Raw genomic sequence first — 19,594 nt, 5'->3', positions numbered from 1 at the left:
ATCCCCTCCTATTAGTATGTTCCCTTGCGTATTAGCTACCTTCAAAAAGATATCTTGCATAAACTTTTGATCTTCTTCGTTAGGTGAATATATATTAAGTAGATTCCAAAGCTCTGAATATATCTGACATTTTATCATAACATATCTCCCTGCTGGATCTATTATTTCCTCTTCTATTTTAAATGGCACATTTTTGCTAATTAATATAGCCACTCCTCTTGCTTTTGAATTATACGATGCTGCTGTTACATGTCCTACCCAATCTCTCTTTAATTTCTTGTGCTCCAATTCAGTTAAATGTGTTTCTTGGACAAATGCTATATCTATTTTTTCCTTTTTCAGTAAATTTAGTAGTTTCTTCCTTTTAATTTGGTTATGTATTCCATTAATATTTAGAGTCATATAGTTCAGCGTAGCCATTTTATATTTTGTTTATCTTCTCTTTCCGTTTTTCCATCATTACCTTTCCTCCTTTTCCATTTCTGTTTTCTTATTTTCAACTCTTTACCAGACAACATTCCTACAACATCCAACATTTTCCTTATTCTCCTATTTCTATCTTCTTTATCCCCAATCTCCCCTTCCCCTCCTGAGTTGCCCTTTATCCCTTGTCGGACAACCACATCTCCCCTCTCCATTTGGATTTGCGAATCCACTCGCAAGCGTCAACTGATTTTGCAGTGACCGCTCTTTTCCCCCCACCCAGCCCCCCCCAGAAAAGATTTCGTTTTTTATATGTCACAAAGGTCACTCTTTTAGTTCCCTCCTTATTCTCTCTATTCCATTACCTTCCCTTATTAATTCTTGTCTATACTTTCTATGTTTTCCTCTAATTACAGATACTTTCACATATGCCCGTTGTCTCTATTCACTCTTATACCTCTTTACCCGCATACATATCAATCGTGGTCATTTTTACCCTCCTTACCCGTCTTCATCCCTCAGTCTATTTTTGTCTTTACCCACATACATATCAATCGTGATAATTTTTGCTCTCATTACCCGTCTTCATCCCTCAGTCTATTTTTGTAATTGTTCTGCAAATTTTCGTGCTTCTTCTGGATCCGAGAATAGTCTGTTTTGTTGTCCTGGAATAAATATTTTCAATACCGCAGGATGCTTCAGTGTAAATTTATATCCTTTCTTCCATAAAATCGCTTTTGCTGCATTGAACTCTTTTCTCTTCTTTAGGAGTTCAAAGCTTATATCTGGATAAATGAAGATTTTTTGCCCTTTATACTCCAGTGGTTTGTTGCCCTCTCTTACTTTTTCCATTGTCTTCTCCAGCACCTTTTCTCTTGTAGTATATCTTAGGAATTTTACTACAATAGATCTTGGTTTTTGTTGTGGTTGTGGTTTAGGGGCCAATGCTCTATGTGCTCTTTCTATTTCCATTTCTTGCTGTAGTTCTGGACATCCTAGGGCCTTAGGGATCCATTCTTTTATAAACTCCCTCATATTCTTGCCTTCTACATCTTCCTTAAGGCCCACTATCTTTATGTTATTTCTTCTGTTATAATTTTCCATTATATCTATTTTTTGGGCTAGTAATTCTTGTGTCTCTTTAGTTTTTTTATTAGATTCCTCCAATTTCTTTTTTAAGTCTTCTACCTCCATTTCTGCTGCTATTGCCCGTTCTTCCATCTTGTCCATTTTTTTCCCCATTTCTGTTAAGGTCATATCCATTTTATTTATTTTCTTTTCTGTGTTGTTTATTCTTCTTCTTAAATCATTGAATTCCTGTGTTTGCCATTCTTTAAATGACTCCATGTATCCTCTAACAAGAGCAAGTACCTCCTTTACCTTGCCTATCTTTTCTTCTTCTATTTCCCTGTACTCTTCCTCTTCCTCTTCTTCTTCCTCTAGGTTGACCATCTGTTGTTTCTTTGCTGCCCTTTCCTCCTCTTCTTTCTTGTTTCTATTGTCTTCTGTGGTCTCTTCTTGCTGCAGGTGTTCTGCAGCTGTCGTTGCCGGCTGTGGAGATCGACTCCCCAGCTGGTCCCCCCTCCCGTCGGTGTGTTTTTTTGTATGCGCATCGCGCATGCGCGACTCCTCGCGCATGCGCGGTTGCGCACTTTTACTCGGCTCTGTGAGCCATTGTTGTAGTTCTCTTTCTACCGACCTGAGGTAGTGGGGTCTTCTCTCCACAGCGGGCCTCTTCGGACAGGTAAGGCCTTCACCTTTTTCCTCCGTTGTCTTCTCTTCCTCTCTTCTTTCCGTTGATTTTGATTTTTCTCCTTTTGTCTCCATCTTCTTTCCACCTTTATACTCACTTTTCTTTAACTTGTATTTCTGTGCCTTTGTATTTTCTCTTGTTTTTCCCGACTTTTCTGGAGAGGGCTGGAGTTCACCGTCCGGCCACTACTCCATCACGTGACTCCTCCTCAAGAGGGAAATGTTTGTGTGTATTTTGGTTAATATGGTTCATAGTGTGAAAAATTTAAAAAAAAATTAAAAAAGAAATGAATAAATGTATTCTATTGGAAAAAATAACATAATTTAAAAAATAAAGTCACGTTATTTGAACAAATTTGGGAATCATACATGGAATATAACAGAGTGGGGTTGCCTCGGACCGCCACCCCCTTAAAATGATAAGAAGACAAAATGACTTGATCCACTGTGTAAAAACACATTTTTCTTGTTTATTTTCATTGTGTGTTGACATTGTTTAATGGTTTTATTGTATTGTATATGTTGAATGTTTATTGGTTTTGGAGGGGGGGTGGGAGAAAACGCCACTGTGTTTATTTGGAAGTGGGGAGGGAAGGTAGGGGGGAAAAAAGGGAGAGAAAATGCCACTGTGTATATTTAATGAGAAACGCTTGTATATATTTTGGTTGATATGGTTCACAATGTGAAAAATAATTTTTTTTTAAATTGAGCCCTTCTGGGAGCCATAGCACTTATGTCAAAGCCTTTTCTCACCCTGTCACACTACAAGACATTGTTTTGCATGCGAACATGGTATGAATGATAAAGGTGACTTGGTGGGACAGTTTAGAAGGCCTTTTGAACAGTGGGGTTCATTAATAGAGTTCCGGAGTCGTGAGGCAATGTTGCAGCTCTACAAATCTCTGGTGAGACCCCACTTGGAGGATTGTGTTCAGTTCTGGTCACTCATTACAGGAAGGATGTGGAAGCTGTGAAGAGGGTGTAGAGATTGACCAGGATGTTGCCTGGATTGGAAAATGTCTCTTAGGAGAAGAGGTGAGCAGAGCTGAGACTTTTCTCTGGAGCAAAAAAGGATGAGAGGTGACTTAATAAAGGTCTGCAAGATTCTGAGAGGCATAGATAGGTGGACAGTCAGTACCTTTTTTCCAAGGCAGGAATAGCAAACACCAGGAGACATTTCTGTAAAGTGAAGGGAGAAAAGTTTAGAGGAGATGTCAGGGGTAAGGTTTTTTACGCAGAGAGTGGTGGGTGCCTGGAATGCCTTGCCAAGGGTGATGGTGAAGGGTGGTACAATACAGGCATTTAAGATGGCTTTCCCTGCTGCAGGACTCTTGGGACAGTTGGCTCCAGCTTGGAAAGTCGGGTAGGGTGGAAAGCGTTTGCACTCAACAAGACAGGGGAGAACAACCAGCAGCAAAGGGAGAGGTGGCAGCGGTCTATTCCTGGGCAGAAACGATACCATCCAGGCAAATCCTATTGCACAGCACTGTACTGCCAGTGTTTCCTTCTCTTCGTCAAGGATTCCCATCTCCCAGGTCACAATCTCTTCTCCTTGCTCTCTTCAGGTGAGGCACCTCGAAGTTCAAGAACAATTTGTACCCTCATACCTCCTCTTACCACCCTAGCTCTAACCCCAAACTACTCCCGGAGTTCCAAAAATCTGTTTACACCTACTGAAACATGGCTTACTACTTTGAACCATTGAGTATAGGAGTTGGGATGTGGGGTGAAGTTGTACAAGAGGCCAAATTGGGAGAATTGTGTGCAGTTTTGATCAACTAACTACAGGAAAGATTTCAATAAGATAGAAAGAGGGCATCCTATTTGGATGTTGCCAGGACTTGAGAAACTGATTTACAGGAAAAGGTTAAGCAGGTTAGGACTTTATTCCCAGGAGTGTTGGGAGTTTGGGGGGGGGGGAGGGGTATTTGATAAAAGTGTCCAATTAATGATTGGTCTACATAAATACAAACAGGCTTTTCCCACTGAGTTTGGCCGGATCTACTTCACACAGAGTGGTGGGAGCATGGAACAAGAATGTGGGCTCAATTTTGACATTTAAGAAAAGTTTGTGCAGGTACTTGGATTGGAGGGATATGGTCCAGGTGCAAGTCAGTGGGACTAGGCAAAAAAATAGTTCAGCACAGACTGAAAGGATCAGAGGGCTGTCAGACATTTGAGGGCTCCAAGTAGAGAGGAGGGATTAGGGGTTCCTGCTTCCCACCCCTACATTTTCTTCAGGCAGTTTGTTGTACTTGGCATTTAAGAGGAAACATGGATGGGAAGGTCCAGGTGAAGCTCATTGGGACCAGGCAGAGGTAATAGTTCGGCACGAGGAGTTAAACACAAAAGTGAGTAGAGATTGTAGTAAAGACACAGAAATGCTGGAGGAGCTCAGCCAATTGTGCAGTGTCCACAGGTGAAGATGTGTAACTGATCTTTCGGGCCTGAGCCCTTTATCAAGAGTGAAAAATAGATGTCTGCATTAAAATACTGGTGAAAAAGGAAGGATGGGGTGGGGTGAGGTGGGGGGTGAAGAAGCACAGACCAACAGACAAAAGATGTTGGTGGATATGATGACTGGAGAGAGGGAAGGTGAGAATTGATTGGGGAGGGGGATTTGTTTTTGGCTCTGTATAAGCAGAGGGAAAAGGGAAGAGAGAAAGAGTTGGAGGAAAGGATTTTGGGATAGATGGGGTGAGGGGTTAACAGAAACAGGAGAAGTCAGTTAATGCCATCCGGTTGGATAGTTCGGCATGGATGAGGTCTGATGAGCCTCTCTTTCTGTGCTGTCTATGGTTCTATATCTTGCATACCTGTGTAGCTGCAACAAGAATTATGGTGCAGCTGTATATTGTTCTTGTGTACAGGCTTCCGCCACTCTTCCATCAGCGGGCACGAGAATCCTGAAACCCATTGGGGTGGCACAGTTGGCGTAGCAGTTAGTGCATTGCTGTAACAGCATCAGCGTTTGAAACTAGGGTTCGAATCTCACCCTGTCTGCAAGGTGTTGGGTATGTTCTCCCTATGTCTGCATGGGTTTTCCCCAGGGGCTCTGTTTTCCTCCCACCATTCAAAACGTATCAGGGGTTGTAGTTTAATTGGGCGGCACGGGCTCGCAGGCCAAAATGACCTGTTACCGTGCTGTATGTCTAATTTTTAAAAAATTTAAATTGAGTGAAAACAGATCCCCCTCAGCTCGCACACGAGAAATGATGCTTTCTGTTCACCCTGAAGCCCTTGATGAAGGGCTCTGGCTTGAAACATCGGTTACATATCTTTACCTCCTATGGACACTGTGAGACCTGCTGAGATCCTCCAGCATTTCTGTACTTTTATTACAATCACAGCATCTGCAGACTTTTGTGTTTCACCCTGCTCAGGCCTCTCGCACTTTTACAACCCCCCCGCACCCCTCCCCCACCCCTTGCTGGAACCTCCCCTCACTTTCAAAGAAAACAAGCCAGCTCACCTTACCTTCCCACACATTTGGAGTACTATTTAATAGTTGACACCAAGCACCCTACACTCTGATCCCAGGTGGCTGACCTCAGTAGAAATCCCTCTGCTCTTTCCTGCAGGAACCACCATTTTCCCCAGGAAACTAGCCACCCCCCTCCCCCTCAAGGTGAGTGAGCTTGGCTTTCCACCACCCACCAATACCACCAAATGTCAGAGTTTCCTCCTCCTCACTGCAAACAATTGAGAGAAGGTTCTCCAGACTGATACCCAACATACGAAGATCGGGGCAATTAGGCGTCTACTGCCAAAGTTTAGAAACTGGCAAGGCGATCATAGACTCTTTTTTTATTGCCCAAGCAAAGTAAGTCGAAAACTGGAAGGCATAGATTTAAATGGGTGACGGTGCGGTCACCTAGCTATAGGAAGGATGTCTTCAAGCTGAAAGGGTGCAGGAAAGATTCACGAGGATTGGAGGGAGCTCAGGTTACAAGGAGATGCTGGATAGGGAGGTAGGGGACCTTCAAGGTTTATAAAATCATGAGGGGCACAGATAAAGTGGGCAGTCACCATCATTTCCTCCCAGGGAAGTGGAGCCCAGAGGGTAGAGGTTTAAGGTGATGGGGGAGGGGAGGAGAGATTTCCAAGAGACCCCGAGAGGTAGGGCAGCATGGTTAATGTAGCAGTGCGATGCTGTTACAGTGCCAGTTACCTGGGTCGAACCATATGGAGTTTGTATGTTCTCCCTGTGTCTGTTTCCTCCCACCCTCCAAATTGTATGGGGCCTGTATGTTAATTGGGGTATATGGGTGGCACAGGCTCATGGACAGGAAGGGCTGTTACCATGCAGTACATCTAAATTTATTTCCACACAGGGAGTGGAGGGGGTGTAGAATGAGCTGTCAGACAAGTGGTGGAGGCAGGTACAACTATGTACTTGGATGGGTACATGGGCAGGAAAAGGTTCAAGGGATGCAGGACACTTCACATAACAGATATTTTAAAAGTTTTTTTAAATGTAGTTGATAGGCGACTCAAAGTGAGCTTCCACACAGGCTGCGGGCTGCTGGTGACGTGGTCAAAGGACTCACACCAGGCTGCAGACTGTTGGAGCCAGGGTGGAGACTGACTGAAGGGTCACCAGGCATTGGAACCAGGATGCAAGAGAGCGCCGAGGGCAGGATGGGCTCCTGTGGGGTCTTGGGTGCTGAAGGCTTCCTGACTGCATCGGAGGTTCGGATCTGGAGTTTGGGTGGCCAATGGATCGAGCTGAAGTCTGTGACTGCAGAGGCTGCGGGAGCGCTGGAGGCAAATCCACAGTCACTCAATGTCTCTATAGAGACTCTCTTTGGCTTCTCTTTCTTTGACAGTAAGGGGCGCCGGGCAATTCTGCTGATAATGAATCTTTGTTTGCATTAAGGTAGACTTAACACAATTTTGTGTAACATTACATCTGTTTTATTACATGACAGTAAAAGAATACTGAATCTTGAGATAAGTATGCGAGAAACCAAAACTTGACTGTTTCCCAAGGAAAGGGGCTCCATAAACCTTGAACAGAGTCCTCAGGGGGCCTGTAGCCAAAAACAGGCCGAGAATGACTGGTCTAAACTGTCTCAAGGCACAGCAGAAAAGAGTAGGGTCGTAATAATTCCCTCCTTGTCCTGCTAGTGGCTCAACTACAATAAAACTAGCTAAGCAGTTTGTATGTCCCTCTGTAAACCTTGGGCAGGTCAGCATTAATTAATGTAGGCACACATGTATAGTACGCAGAGGCCTGTCAGAAAACTTGAATGACTCCCTCTGCCTGAAACAACTCTGGCAAATGTAAAGTCTGTGTTCAGCGTGAAGCTCACTCTCATATCTATATAACCAAGAACTCTACCACTCACCAAAACACTGAAATCTCTCCTCTTCCTCCATCCCGTCAACATGTACATGCTGGTAACAGTTTAACCAAGCAAACTGAAATTAAGCCTCCTTGCAGGGCAGCCAAGAGTGCCGAGAGGGAGGTTGGTCGGCAGGGGTGAGTTGGCCCGAAGGGCCTGTACTCCTGCTGAATAATTAACTACGTTGACACAATGCACCTAAAAGAAAATGGAGGAAAGCAGTAGAGAAGCAGACAGCAATTGCTAAAGCTACAATGGCGATCTTTACTTTTTTTTGTCCCTTGGCCCTTTCAGATCATTGTTTCTAAAAAAAAATGAAAATGACCAAGAAATCCCTTTGGGGAGGGTGGGAGGGGAGGAATGGGGGCCAGCCATAATTTATTGGTTCAAGAAGCAGAGCAAACACCTTGGATGATCCAAGGTCATGGAAACACAGACACATGTTACACACATGCACATACAGACACACACACGTACACACATACACAGGCACACATATTACACAGATGCATGTTATACACATGCAAACACACGTTACACACATGCCCAGACATATGTTGCACACATTTAAAAAACATGCACACGTTACACATAAACAGTTTACACACACTACACAGACATACACAAACTACACAGAAACACACATCACAAATGTAACAAACCCTCCTTCCCTCTCTCTCTGACACAGTAATCACTAATAATAGATCCCAGCATTTCACCCATTGCCACTATTATTCCCCTTTGCTCTTCCTCCATTCACAGTGAGTTCACATCTGCCTTCTAATCTGTGGGGAAGCATTCAGGAGCTATAGGTTGTGGAAAATGACCACACCTCCATAGGAACCTCCTTCAAACCTCATCCCTCCTCCTCCAAATAAAAACGCAGGTGCTGCCTGCATACACTTTCAGTCCCATTATTTTCGCCAGTACTTATGTTGGCGACGATGTCAAAGGACCCACACCAGGCTGCGGGCTGCTGGAGACTGTTTCATGGAAACCAATATTCAAGAGGATGTTGAGCACAAGAAAGGGCTCCCAAAGGCGCTTCGGATGCTGAAGTCTTCCTGACCGTATCAGGTTTGGATCTGGTGCTTGGGCTGCCGATGGTTTGAACTGGAGCCTGTGAGGCAGCAGGTGTACTGGAGGTGAATCCATGGACACTCAACATCTCAGAAGGGACTTTGTTTTGCTTCTTTCTCTTTTGCTGTAAGGGGCACCGGGCAATGCTCATGGCAAGTCTTTCTTAGCCTTTGGCAGTCAAAAGCTGAAGCATATCATGTATATTATATTTTATATGTTATTACATGACAATTAAAAAAAAAAGGAACAAGGTCTTGGTGAGGCTGCAACCGGAGTACTGTGTGCAGTTCTGGTCTCCATACTTGAGGAAGGATGTACTGGCTTTGGAGGCGGTGCAGAGGTTCACCAGGTTGTTTCCAGTGATGAGGGGGTTGGCCTACGAGAGAGTGAGATGTCTGGGACTTTACTCACTTGAATTTAGAAGAATGAGCGGGGATCTTATACAAATGAATAAAGTTATGAAAGGCATAAGATAGAGGTCAGTCAGTTGTTTTCATGGATGAGGGAGACCAGAATGAGGGGGGAATCACCTCATGATCCAGGGGAGTAGATTTAGGACAGAGATGCTTTTCCCAGAAGGCGATGAATCTGTGGAATTCACTGCCCATTGAAGCAGAGGAGGCGACCTCAGTAAATAAGACAAGGTTCAATAGTAAGAATTTAGGGACATGGGGAAAAGGCAGGTCAGTGGAGAGGAGCCTATCATCAGATCAGCCATGATCTCATTGAATGGCAGAGCAGGGCCGGATGGCTGACACCTGCTTCTTATGTTCTTATGAATCTTGGAACCTAGCCATTCCTTCATGCTGTACTCCTCAATTATTTCAAATAGTCTCACATGAAGTCTTCAAAACCAAAATTATGTCCACACGGATACAAAAACGCATTACCCTTATTCTTCCCCAGTATATTTTCACTTGACTTAGCCTGGAAGGGATGCACGCGAACTCTGAATACCCCATTTGCAGTCACTGCACTGCGGGAACGATGTCAAAGCAGGTAAAGGTGCAAAGAAGATATTGTCAGGGCTCGGAGTGGGGGGATGGGAGGTTAAGCAGGCTGGAGGCTTAATTCCTTGAAGGATAGGAGGATGGATGATCTCACAGAAGTGCACAGGGATAGAATGGGTGAATATTTTGCCCAGGGGAAAATGGGTAACCAGAGAGGTGGAAAGATGCAACAGGAACCTGAGGGGCACATCTTTTCAAACAGAGGCTGTGGTTGAGGCAGGTGCTGTTCCAATGTTTAAGAAAATTGGATAGATGTACAGATAGAATGGATTTAGAGGGGTACGACTCAGGCAAGTGGGAGAAGTGGAGTGGGAGGGCACAGGCATTTGGACAGATTCACGGATCATATGGGGTTAGAGGTGTAAGGGACAGGCTCAGACAGGTGGGACCAAGTGTGTGTGTGTGTGCGTGTGTGGGGGGGGGGGGGGGGGGGAGGTTGCATTTTAGTTGGCATGGCCAAAGTTTATTTTATTGTCACATAATAATGTCACATGTCATAATTTAAGTTTTGTCTGACGTAAGAGTCGCCATTAGTGTTGCCTGGTACCCCTTCCTTAAGAGAGAAAGAGAAGCAAGAGAGAGCCCCTTTAAAGAGCATCCATGGATTCGTCTCCAGCATTCCCGCAGCCAGACTTTGATCCATTGCCAACCCAAGCTCCAGATCCAAAACCTGACATAAGTTGGGCTGAAGGGCCTGTTTCCATGGCGTGTGACTCTCTGATCATTTTTTTTCAGATTCCTTCTGCAATTCCCACCTGTCTGCCCCACCCCCAATGTCCCAGCCATCGGCCAAATTCCCTTCAGGCTTGGCACTGCTGCAATGGAGTCACAGAACTGTATATCCCACCAACAAGGCTCAGTGTTCTTTCCTGCCTTATCACCCCAACTCGTTCCGCATCCCCACCACCCTCTGCCCCTTGAAGGCAGAGTAAATAGCTAATAGTAGGATACAACAGTGTGGAAGAACAGAGGGAGCATGGGGTCAAAATCCATGGATCTCTCAAGGTTGATAGGATGGTTAAGAAGGTGTATGGCATATGCTGGCCTTCATTATTCGAGGGATTGAGTTCAGGAGTCATGAAGTAATGTTGCAACTCCATAAATCTCTGGTGAAACCAATCAAAATATTGTGTTCTGGTCACTTCATTACAGGAAGGATGTGAAAACTATGGAGAGGTTTACCAGGATGTGGCCTGGATTGGAGAACATGTCTTTTGAGGCAAGATGAGCAAAGCTGGGACTTTTCTCTTTGAACTGTAGAAGAATGAGAGCAGACGATAGAGGACTACACGATTTTGTGAGACATCAATAGGATGGATATCTAGCGTCTGTTTCTCAGAGGACGTCTGTACAAAGTGAAGGGAGGGAAGCTTAGGGGAAATGGTTTTTTTTTTTTACGCAGAGAATATTGGGTGCCTGGAAAGCATTGCCGGGGTGGTGGTTGGAACAATAGGGACATTTAAGAGTCTCTTAGGCAGACACAAATATATAAGAAAAATATAAGAGGGTTATAAGGTAGGGAAGGTTTTGGGTTTTTTTGGTACTCAAACTACAGGGGAATCACACTGCTCTCCATTGCAGGCAAAATCTTCGCTAGGATTCTCCTAAATAGAGTAATACCTAGTGTCGCCGAGAATGTTCTCCCAGAATCACAGTGTGGCTTTCGCGCAAACAAGGGAACTACTGACATGGTCTTTGCCCTCAGACAGCTCCAAGAAAAATGCAGAGAACAAAACAAAGGACTCTACATCACCTTTGTTGACCTCACCAAAGCCTTCGACACCGTGAGCAGGAAAGGGCTTTGGCAAATACTAGAGCGCCTCGGATGCCACCCAAAGTTCCTCAACATGGTTATCCAACTGCACGAAAACCAACAAGGTCGGGTCAGATACAGCAATGAGCTCTCTGAACCCTTCTCCATTAACAATGGCTTGAAGCAAGGCTGTGTTCTCGCACCAACCCTCTTTTCAATCTTCTTCAGCATGATGCTGAACCAAGTCATGAAAGACCTCAACAATGAAGATGCTGTTTACATCCGGTACCGCAGTCTCTTCAATCTGAGGCACTTGCAAGCTCACACCAAGACACAAGAGCAACTTGTCCGTGAACTACTCTTTGCAGACGATGCCGCTTTAGTTGCCCATTCAGAGCCAGCTCTTCAGCGCTTGACGTCCTGTTTTGCGGAAACTGCCAAAATGTTTGGCCTGGAAGTCAGCCTGAAGAAAACTGAGGTCCTCCATCAACCAGCTCCCCACCATGACTACCAGCCCCCCTACATCTCCATCAGGCACACAAAACTCAAAACGGTCAACCAGTTTACCTATCTCGGCTGCACCATTTTATCAGATGCAAGGATCGACAACGAGATAGACAACAGACTCGCCAAGGCAAATAGCGCCTTTGGAAGACTACACAAGAGTCTGGAAAAACAACCAACTGAAAAACCTCACAAAGATAAGCGTATACAGAGCCGTTGTCATACCCACACTCCTGTTCGGCTCCGAATCATGGGTCCTCTACCGTCATCACCTATGGCTCCTAGAACGCTTCCACCAGCGTTGTCTCCGCTCCATCCTCAACATTCATTGGAGCGACTTCATCCCTAACATCGAAGTACTCGAGATGGCAGAGGCCGACAGCATCGAATCCACGCTGTTGAAGATCCAACTGCGCTGGGTAGGTCACGTCTCCAGAATGGAGGACCATCGCCGTCCCAAGATCGTGTTATAAGGCGAGCTCTCCACTGGCCATCGTGTCAGAGGTGCACCAAAGAAGAGGTACAAGGACTACCTAAAGAAATCTCTCGGTGCCTGCCTCAAACCGTGCATCTTGGCGCCTCACAGTTTGGCGGGCAGCAACCTCCTTTGAAGAAGACCGTAGAGCCCACCTCACTGACAAAAGACAAAGGAGGAAAAACCTAACACCCAACCCCAACCCACCAATTTTCCCTTGCAACCGTGTCTGCCTGTCCCGCATCGGACTTGTCAGCCACAAACGAGCCTGCAGCTGACGTGGACATTTACCCCTCCATAAATCTTCGTCCGCGAAGCCAAACCAAAGATATATTGTGGGCCAAAGGGCCTGCAGTGTTCTACGTTCAGTTTCCTTTTAAGTCTTTCCCCTTTCTCATCTTAACCCTATGCCCTCTGGATTTCCCCTAGAAAGGGGGAGGGGACACAGACCTTTCACCTAATTCTTTCTTTGGGTTTAAAACTACTATTCTCAATACCCTCAGCTGAATTATCTGACCTGGTCTCTTGTTATTTTTTGCCTTAAAAGGATGTCTTTCACTGAAAGTGGTTGTTAACTGGAATGCAATGTCAGAGGAAGTGGTAGAATCATAGAATCGCAACCTTTTCAAGAAATTTGGACAGACACTTAAATAGGCAAGGTGCCCAAATGTGGTCAAATGGACTTAATGCAGAAAGGCCATGATGAGCCTGAACACATATTAACTGAAGAAAATGGCGATGCTGCCAGTGTGGACCCAGGGGAGTGGAAAACGTAGACACAGTGCAGCTCCACATGGTACATCTGCCCAGTCTTAATACCATACAGGCTTCAAACAGCCTGTTAGAGGAGCCGATGGTGTCTGTGAGTAAAATCCTGAAACCGTGGGGGGGGTCTGTGCCAAGACAGCGGTGCCTGTGCTGGGCAGCGGACCACAAGGGGTTGCAGACTCTGGGGCAGCAGAAACAGGGAGAAACAAGTTGAGAAGGAGAAACAGAGGAGACAACCCTACGGGGAAGGTGACTACAGCAGTAGACCAGCGAGGGGCTCATCGGCTCAGGGACCTGCACGGGCCGCAAATTATTTGTGGTCGGGGGACCCATACGGGCTGCAGGAGACCAGCTCCTGGGAACCAGGCATCGGAGAGCCGGGATACAAGAGGGTCTGAGGGCAAGAAGGGGCTTCTCAAGGGGCCTCAGGGCTGATCGTATCGGAGGTTCGGATCTGGAGCTCGGGTTCAAACGTGAGTCTGTGCAGCTACAGATGCACTGGAGGCGAATCCACGGGACTCTTTCTCCTATCGTGGTTAGGGGAGCCAGGCAATACTCAAAATGACTGTTTTCCTTACATCAGGCAGACTTTAAAATATATTGTGTACATTACATTTCTAATGTATAATTATGTGACAATAAAAGAAACCCTTGAAATATTTAGAAATGAACTATTGCTTGCTTGCATCCATATCCTTCAAGTTTGTTTCCCTCTTGCTTTCAGTCCCCGGTTTTCAACTGAACCGAATTTTCTTTCAGACTTTGTGCAAAATTCTACCGTAGCATTAGTTAGCGTGGCAGCTGGCGGCCTGGGTTCTTGCACAACACCACCTCCCCTCCACCCCCCCCCCCCCCATAACATGGGTTTGCCCCAGGCACCCTGGCTTTTTCCCACATTCCAAAGGCGCGGTGGGGGTGGTGTTTAGTTGGTTAATTCATCACACAGGGGTTTTTGGGGCAGCTGGAAAAGCCCCTTTATCGCATCACATCTCCAAATTTTAAATACAATCACTCTTCCTTTGAGGCCCCTGAACACAGAGATAAATCACCGACCCTTTCCTGTTTCAGTGGACCCGTGAAGACCACCATTCCCAAACATCAAACAAGAAGCTGGAGTGTGGGACACAGAAATGGAGAGTCCCCATCTCAGCTGGGGAGACCTCTCAGTCTCAAAATGTCGACAGTCAATTTCTCTCCACACTTACTCAGCTCTTCAATTAACCAGTTTTCAAACTTTAAAAAAAATTTTATTTACAGCTCAGTAAACGCCAATTCCGTCCATTTAAACCCATGCTGCCCAATACACCCAAATTAACCCACAGACCCCGTACATTTTTGGAGGGTGGTCGGAACACCCGGAGGAAAACCACACAGGTCACAGGGGAGAATGTCCTAGCAGACAGCGCCAAGTTCGAACCTGAGTCACTGGCACTGTAATAGCGCCAAGCCAACCAAGTCAGCTGGGAGATTCAGGGTAAATGACGAGGTCTAGCGCATTGTAGAATCGGGAATTTCTTGTTGACAATGCAAGAAAAAAAAGAGGGTTATGGGCGTGAGGTAGCGAAGGATTAGATTGTTGGCTTACATGGGTCAGCACAACATTGTGGGCCCTAGGGTCTTGGCTGTGCTGTAGTGTTTTTTATGTTCTATCCCCTCTATATGAAGCTACACTGAGAATCTAAATTAAACCAGTCATTTTTTTCAACAAATGGTTTTGGACTGAAATCTGTGCGGCTGCAGAGGCTGCGGGAACGCTGGAGGCGAATCCACGATCACTCAGTGTCCCTGAAGGGACTCTCCTTTGCTCCTCTTTCTCTGACTGCAAGGGGGGGGGGGGGGGGGCGCTAGCAGACTAAAGGCAATTTCGTGTAGCATTACACCCGTTTTATTACATGACAATGAAAGAATCTCAAACCTTGAAAATAAACTGAGGTGGTGGGGCCGTTCTCTGTTTCAGTCAGGATTAAGCCCCCTCTCCAGTGGGCACTAAAGAGTACCCTGCCTTAGCCTTCCCAGAATGCCCTCCTCTGCCCCCCTCGCCCACCAGGCACCCCGATCTGTGGCCATGCTGGCTCCAAGCGTAAGCTGTGCCTGTCCCAATGAGGAAAGTAACCCACGGCACCCCCCTCCCTCACGGGGACTGCACCCCAGCACTTCAAATATCTCACCCCACTGTACTAACCAGGCCTCGTCCAGTCAACCTCCCTCCCCCCACCCCCCACAGTTTACTCAAACCTTGGCATACAAACCAACATGAGCACGCTGTTCAGCACACGTGTGAATGCACCCTCACAGAACTAAGGTGAGCATGCAAACACACAAAAGAACATGCACACAGTAGCCAAGCCTTGCATGGGTGCAGACAACTATGCGCGCACACACCCCCATATCCACACAGCACCAGAACACACACACACACACACACAGGCTTACTAAACGATGCAGACAAGTGCAGTGAGCGTTGGATCCCCAACACCCGGGAAAGTGATGCTCCCGGGGACCCTTGCATTTCTCCACCCCAACCTCCCCGTAATGGCGTGCTGAGCGGAAGCAGGGAGGACCCATTCCCCACCCCGACACCACCGCTTCCCTCCCCCCACCCCGACCTCTGTACCAGAGCACCGTTCCCAGCGGCGGACCAATCTCCGCTTTGTATCCCAGGGGTTAGCCGCCTTGCTGGGGTTAGGATTAGGGTTGGCCCCAGAGCTGGGGAACTGTACTCTTCCAACCCACCACGGAATAAATATCATGGTTTGGTACAAAACCCTGCCTCACGCCATGAGAGAAAATACCCATTCCCCAATAAATTAACAATTAATTCAGCACCCCCAACACCCCCTCCCCAAACATGGGACTGAGGGAAGAAACCCCTGCCCCACTTCCACTGGGGTGGTCTGCCTCTGGTTAGGCATTGGATGGTTTAGAAGAAGGGAGAGTGGGTGGTAGGGAGAGTAGGCCACCTCAGAGAACTTGGGAAGGTGGGGGGATCGAAAGAGGGAGGGGCACAGACTCTGCTGTAACAGTCTCTCTGTCAAGCGCCCAGGTGTTCTGACTTAGATGTGAGGGAGGGGAGAGGAGGGGAGAGGGGGAGGGTCGACTAATGACTGCCCAGCTGAGATATGCCGTCACTGCTTGTCCAGTCCACAATGATGAAACTCAAGCTCATGATCATAAAGATGAATCCAACCAAAGCGAAACATAGAGCCTGCAGGGGAGCAAGAGAGATAGTTTTAGGAGGGGAGGGAGAGGAAGGAGCATTGTGTGAGGGGTGGTGAGGAAGGAACTCTGTGCCGTAGGAAAGGCGATGAAGAGGGAGCTCCGCGTTGCGGGAGGGGCGGTGAGGAGGGAGCATTGTACCGTGGGAAGGGCAATGAGGAAGGAGCCCCATGCTGTGAGAAGGGCAATGAAGAGGCAGCTCCACATTGCGGGAGAGGCAGTGAGGAGGGAACTTTGCACCGCAGGAGGGACAGTGAGGAAGGAGCCCTGTGCTGTGAGAAGGGCAATGAGGAGGGAGCTCCGCATTGCGGGAGGGGCAGTGAGGGGGGAGTTCCGCATTGCGGGAGGGGCAGTGAGGAAGGAGCCGCGTGCTGTGAGAAGGTCAATGAGGAGGGAGTTCCGCGTTGCGGAGGGGCGATGAGAAGGGAGCTCCGGGTTGTGGGAGGGGCAGTGAGGAGGGAGCCCCGTGCTGTGAGAGGGGCGATGGGGAGGGAGCTTCGCCCTGCTGGAGGGGTGGTGAGGAGGGGGCGCTGAGGGACAGGAGGTGAGGATTGCACTATAGGAGGAGTAATGTTGAGGGAGAACCATCAGCATCATCCCTCCTGTGGTGTGCCACCTCCCTGGTACACCCTCTCCCCCTCTGCAGCATGTTTACCCCCTCAAGGATAGCGAACCGCCCACACACCAATCAGACAGTCCCTCAGCATCATCAGGTCAAGGTCCAGACCCCAGCGACCCCGGGTCAGGTGCTCGGACGTAGCTCTGGGAATCGGGGAGCGATCAGTTGGGACTGCTCGACCAGCAGAAGTATACCTATCTCCCCAAATTACCCGGATTTTCGTCTTTGATTTCAAGGCCTCCTTGTCGTTTGGGACAATCCGAATGTAGAAGAGTCCGGGGAGGATGAAGATGAGACTGGGAGCAGTGGTGGCACCTTCAAAGGAACAAGGATATCAGTTAGTTGAACCCGGGAGCTGCAGAGGAAGGAATGGGGAAGATCAGACAAACAACCCCATCTCACGCAGAATCTCTCAGTGAAAACAAGAAAGTCTGTAATTACAATAAATGCACAAAGTGCTCAGGGATGTGATTTTGAGACTTTACAAGGCCCATGTGAGACCTCACTTGGAGTATGTGAGCAGTTTGGGCTCCTCACTTAAGACATTGGAGAGGGTTCAGGGAGGTTCACTACGATGATTCCGGGAATGAAAGGGTAATCGTACGAGGTGTGTTTGACAGTTCTTGGCTTGTACTTGTTGGAATTTAGGGGAATACAACCCAGTCCTCATCGAGGGCTCAGTAGTGGAGAGTCAAGAACTTCAAACTCCTGGGTGTCAACATCTCCAAGGATCTGTCCTGGAGCCTCCATGTTGATGCAATCACAAAGAAGGCTCGCCAGTGGTTATACTTTGTGAGGTGTCTGAGGAGATTCGATCCATCACCAAAGACTTGTAAACTTCTACAGGTGGACCATGGAGAGCATCCTGGCTGGCTGCATCACTGTTTGGTGGAGGCACCAACTCTCAGTTGGAATAAACCCCAGAGGGTTAACTCGGCCTGCGACATCACAGGCACCAGACTTCACTCCATTGAGGACGTCGACATGAGGCGGTGCCTTAAAAAAGCAGCCTCTATCTTCAAAGATCCCCACCACCCAGGCCATGCCCTCTTCACTCTGCTACCATCACGAAAAGGTCCAACGGCACAAGGACAGCTTCTTCCCCTCCGCCATCAGTTTCCTGAATGATCAATGAACCAAAGACACTGCCTTACTTTTCATGCACTGTTATTTTTATTTTTTATAGAAATGTTGTCAGATGGTCAGAATATAAATGTTTGCACTTTGATGCTGCCACAAAACACCGAATTTCATGACTTGTTCATGACTGTAAATCCTGGCTCTGAATGAGGGGTGGATCTCAATTGAAACATTTCAAAGGTTGTGAGACATGGACAGAATAGATAGAAAGGTTGTTTCCCCACAGTGGGAGAGTCCAGGACAAGTTCAGGATTGAAGGGCATCCACTTAGAACAGAGATGTGGAGGAATTTCTTCAGCCGGAGGGCGGCGAATCTGTGGAATTTGTTGCCACAGGCGGTCGTGGAGGCTGGGTCACTGGGTGTATTTTAAGGCAGAAATTTTTGATTAGTCAGGGCTTCAAAAGTTATGGGGAAAAGGCCGGGCAGTGGGGCTGAGTGGAGGAACGGATCAGCTCATGATGGTGGGGCAGGCTTGATGGGCCGAATGGCGAGTTCTCTTCTGATGATCTAGGTCCTGCAGTGTCCAGAGGAGGCAAAGATGTTTCACCAACGTTTCAGGCCTGGGCTCTTAGTCAGGGTGAGAGGTGCCTGAATTTTCTGGTGGGGTGGATGGGCGGAGGAGAAGCCCAGATCCTCAGGCAAGATGTAATAGATGAGGCCTTCCTTTTCAGATCACCCAAGATGTCCTCCTCCTAAAAAGTGTGGCTTTCCCTCTACTGCCATCAACTCAGCCTTCACCCACACATCCTCCATTACCCACACATTTCCTCCCCCATACGCATCAAGGTCAGGAGTCCTACTGTCCTCACCTACCACCCAACCAGCCTCCACATTCAATATATTCTCTTCAGCAACTTTCTGCCATCTACTCCATGATCCCACCACCAGACATATCTTCCCCTTGTCTCCCCCCTCCATTCTGTGCCTGCCGCAGGGACCGCTGCCTCTGTGACTCCCTCAGCCACTCCTCCCTCCCTACTAATCCCTTGGTACCTCCCCTGTTACCCTGTCCACTCACACCCAAACGTCCTTCCCGACCACCATTCGGGGCCCCAAAGTCCTTCCAAAGTGAAGCAACACTCGTGAACCTGCAGGAGTCATCAGCTGGATCCAGGGCTTCCACGACATCGGAGAGACTGGATGCAGACTGCGATATCATTTCGCCGCTGTCCACCGCAGAAGCGTGGATCTCCTAGTGGCCGCCTGTTTCAATTCCCCACCCCATTCCCTTGCTGACGTGTTTGTCCGTGGCCAAACTGAGACCACCCGCCAACTGAAGGAACAGCTCATCTTCCATCTGGGCACCCTCCAACCAGATGGCATTGACATAATCTTCTCCAGTTTCTGTTAGGCTGCTCCCCCGTCTCCCTCTCTTCCCCTTCCGTCTCCTCCAGCTCCCCACCCCTACCCTCTCCATTCACAGAGCTATCTCCTGCACCTAGCACGCCAGCTTTTTTCTCTGTGCCCTCCCACCCATATCCATCCCTTTCCCATCTGCACTCCTC

At 47.5% G+C, this 19,594-nt stretch overlaps 1 protein-coding gene across 5 annotated transcripts in view; it reads right to left on the bottom strand.

Annotated features, from left to right (window-relative positions):
- Positions 1-7,069: 7,069 nt before the first annotated feature.
- The window catches only part of LOC138759134 (sodium-coupled neutral amino acid transporter 3-like), a 59,426-nt gene continuing 46,901 nt past the window's right edge, over positions 7,070-19,594 (bottom strand). For all 5 annotated transcript variants that reach the window (XM_069929102.1, XM_069929100.1, XM_069929099.1 and 2 more), the window contains 2 exons: positions 17,160-17,263; positions 7,070-16,318 (listed from right to left, as the gene is read on the bottom strand). In XM_069929102.1, coding sequence (XP_069785203.1) covers positions 16,211-16,318; positions 17,160-17,263 — 212 coding nt within the window. In that variant the 3' untranslated portion in view covers positions 7,070-16,210. The remainder of the gene's footprint in view (positions 16,319-17,159; positions 17,264-19,594) is intronic.

This window comes from Narcine bancroftii, chromosome 3 (assembly GCF_036971445.1).
Source record: "Narcine bancroftii isolate sNarBan1 chromosome 3, sNarBan1.hap1, whole genome shotgun sequence".
Classification (NCBI taxonomy): Eukaryota; Metazoa; Chordata; class Chondrichthyes; order Torpediniformes; family Narcinidae; genus Narcine; species Narcine bancroftii.
This window is presented reverse-complemented; position numbering and strand designations above follow the sequence as displayed.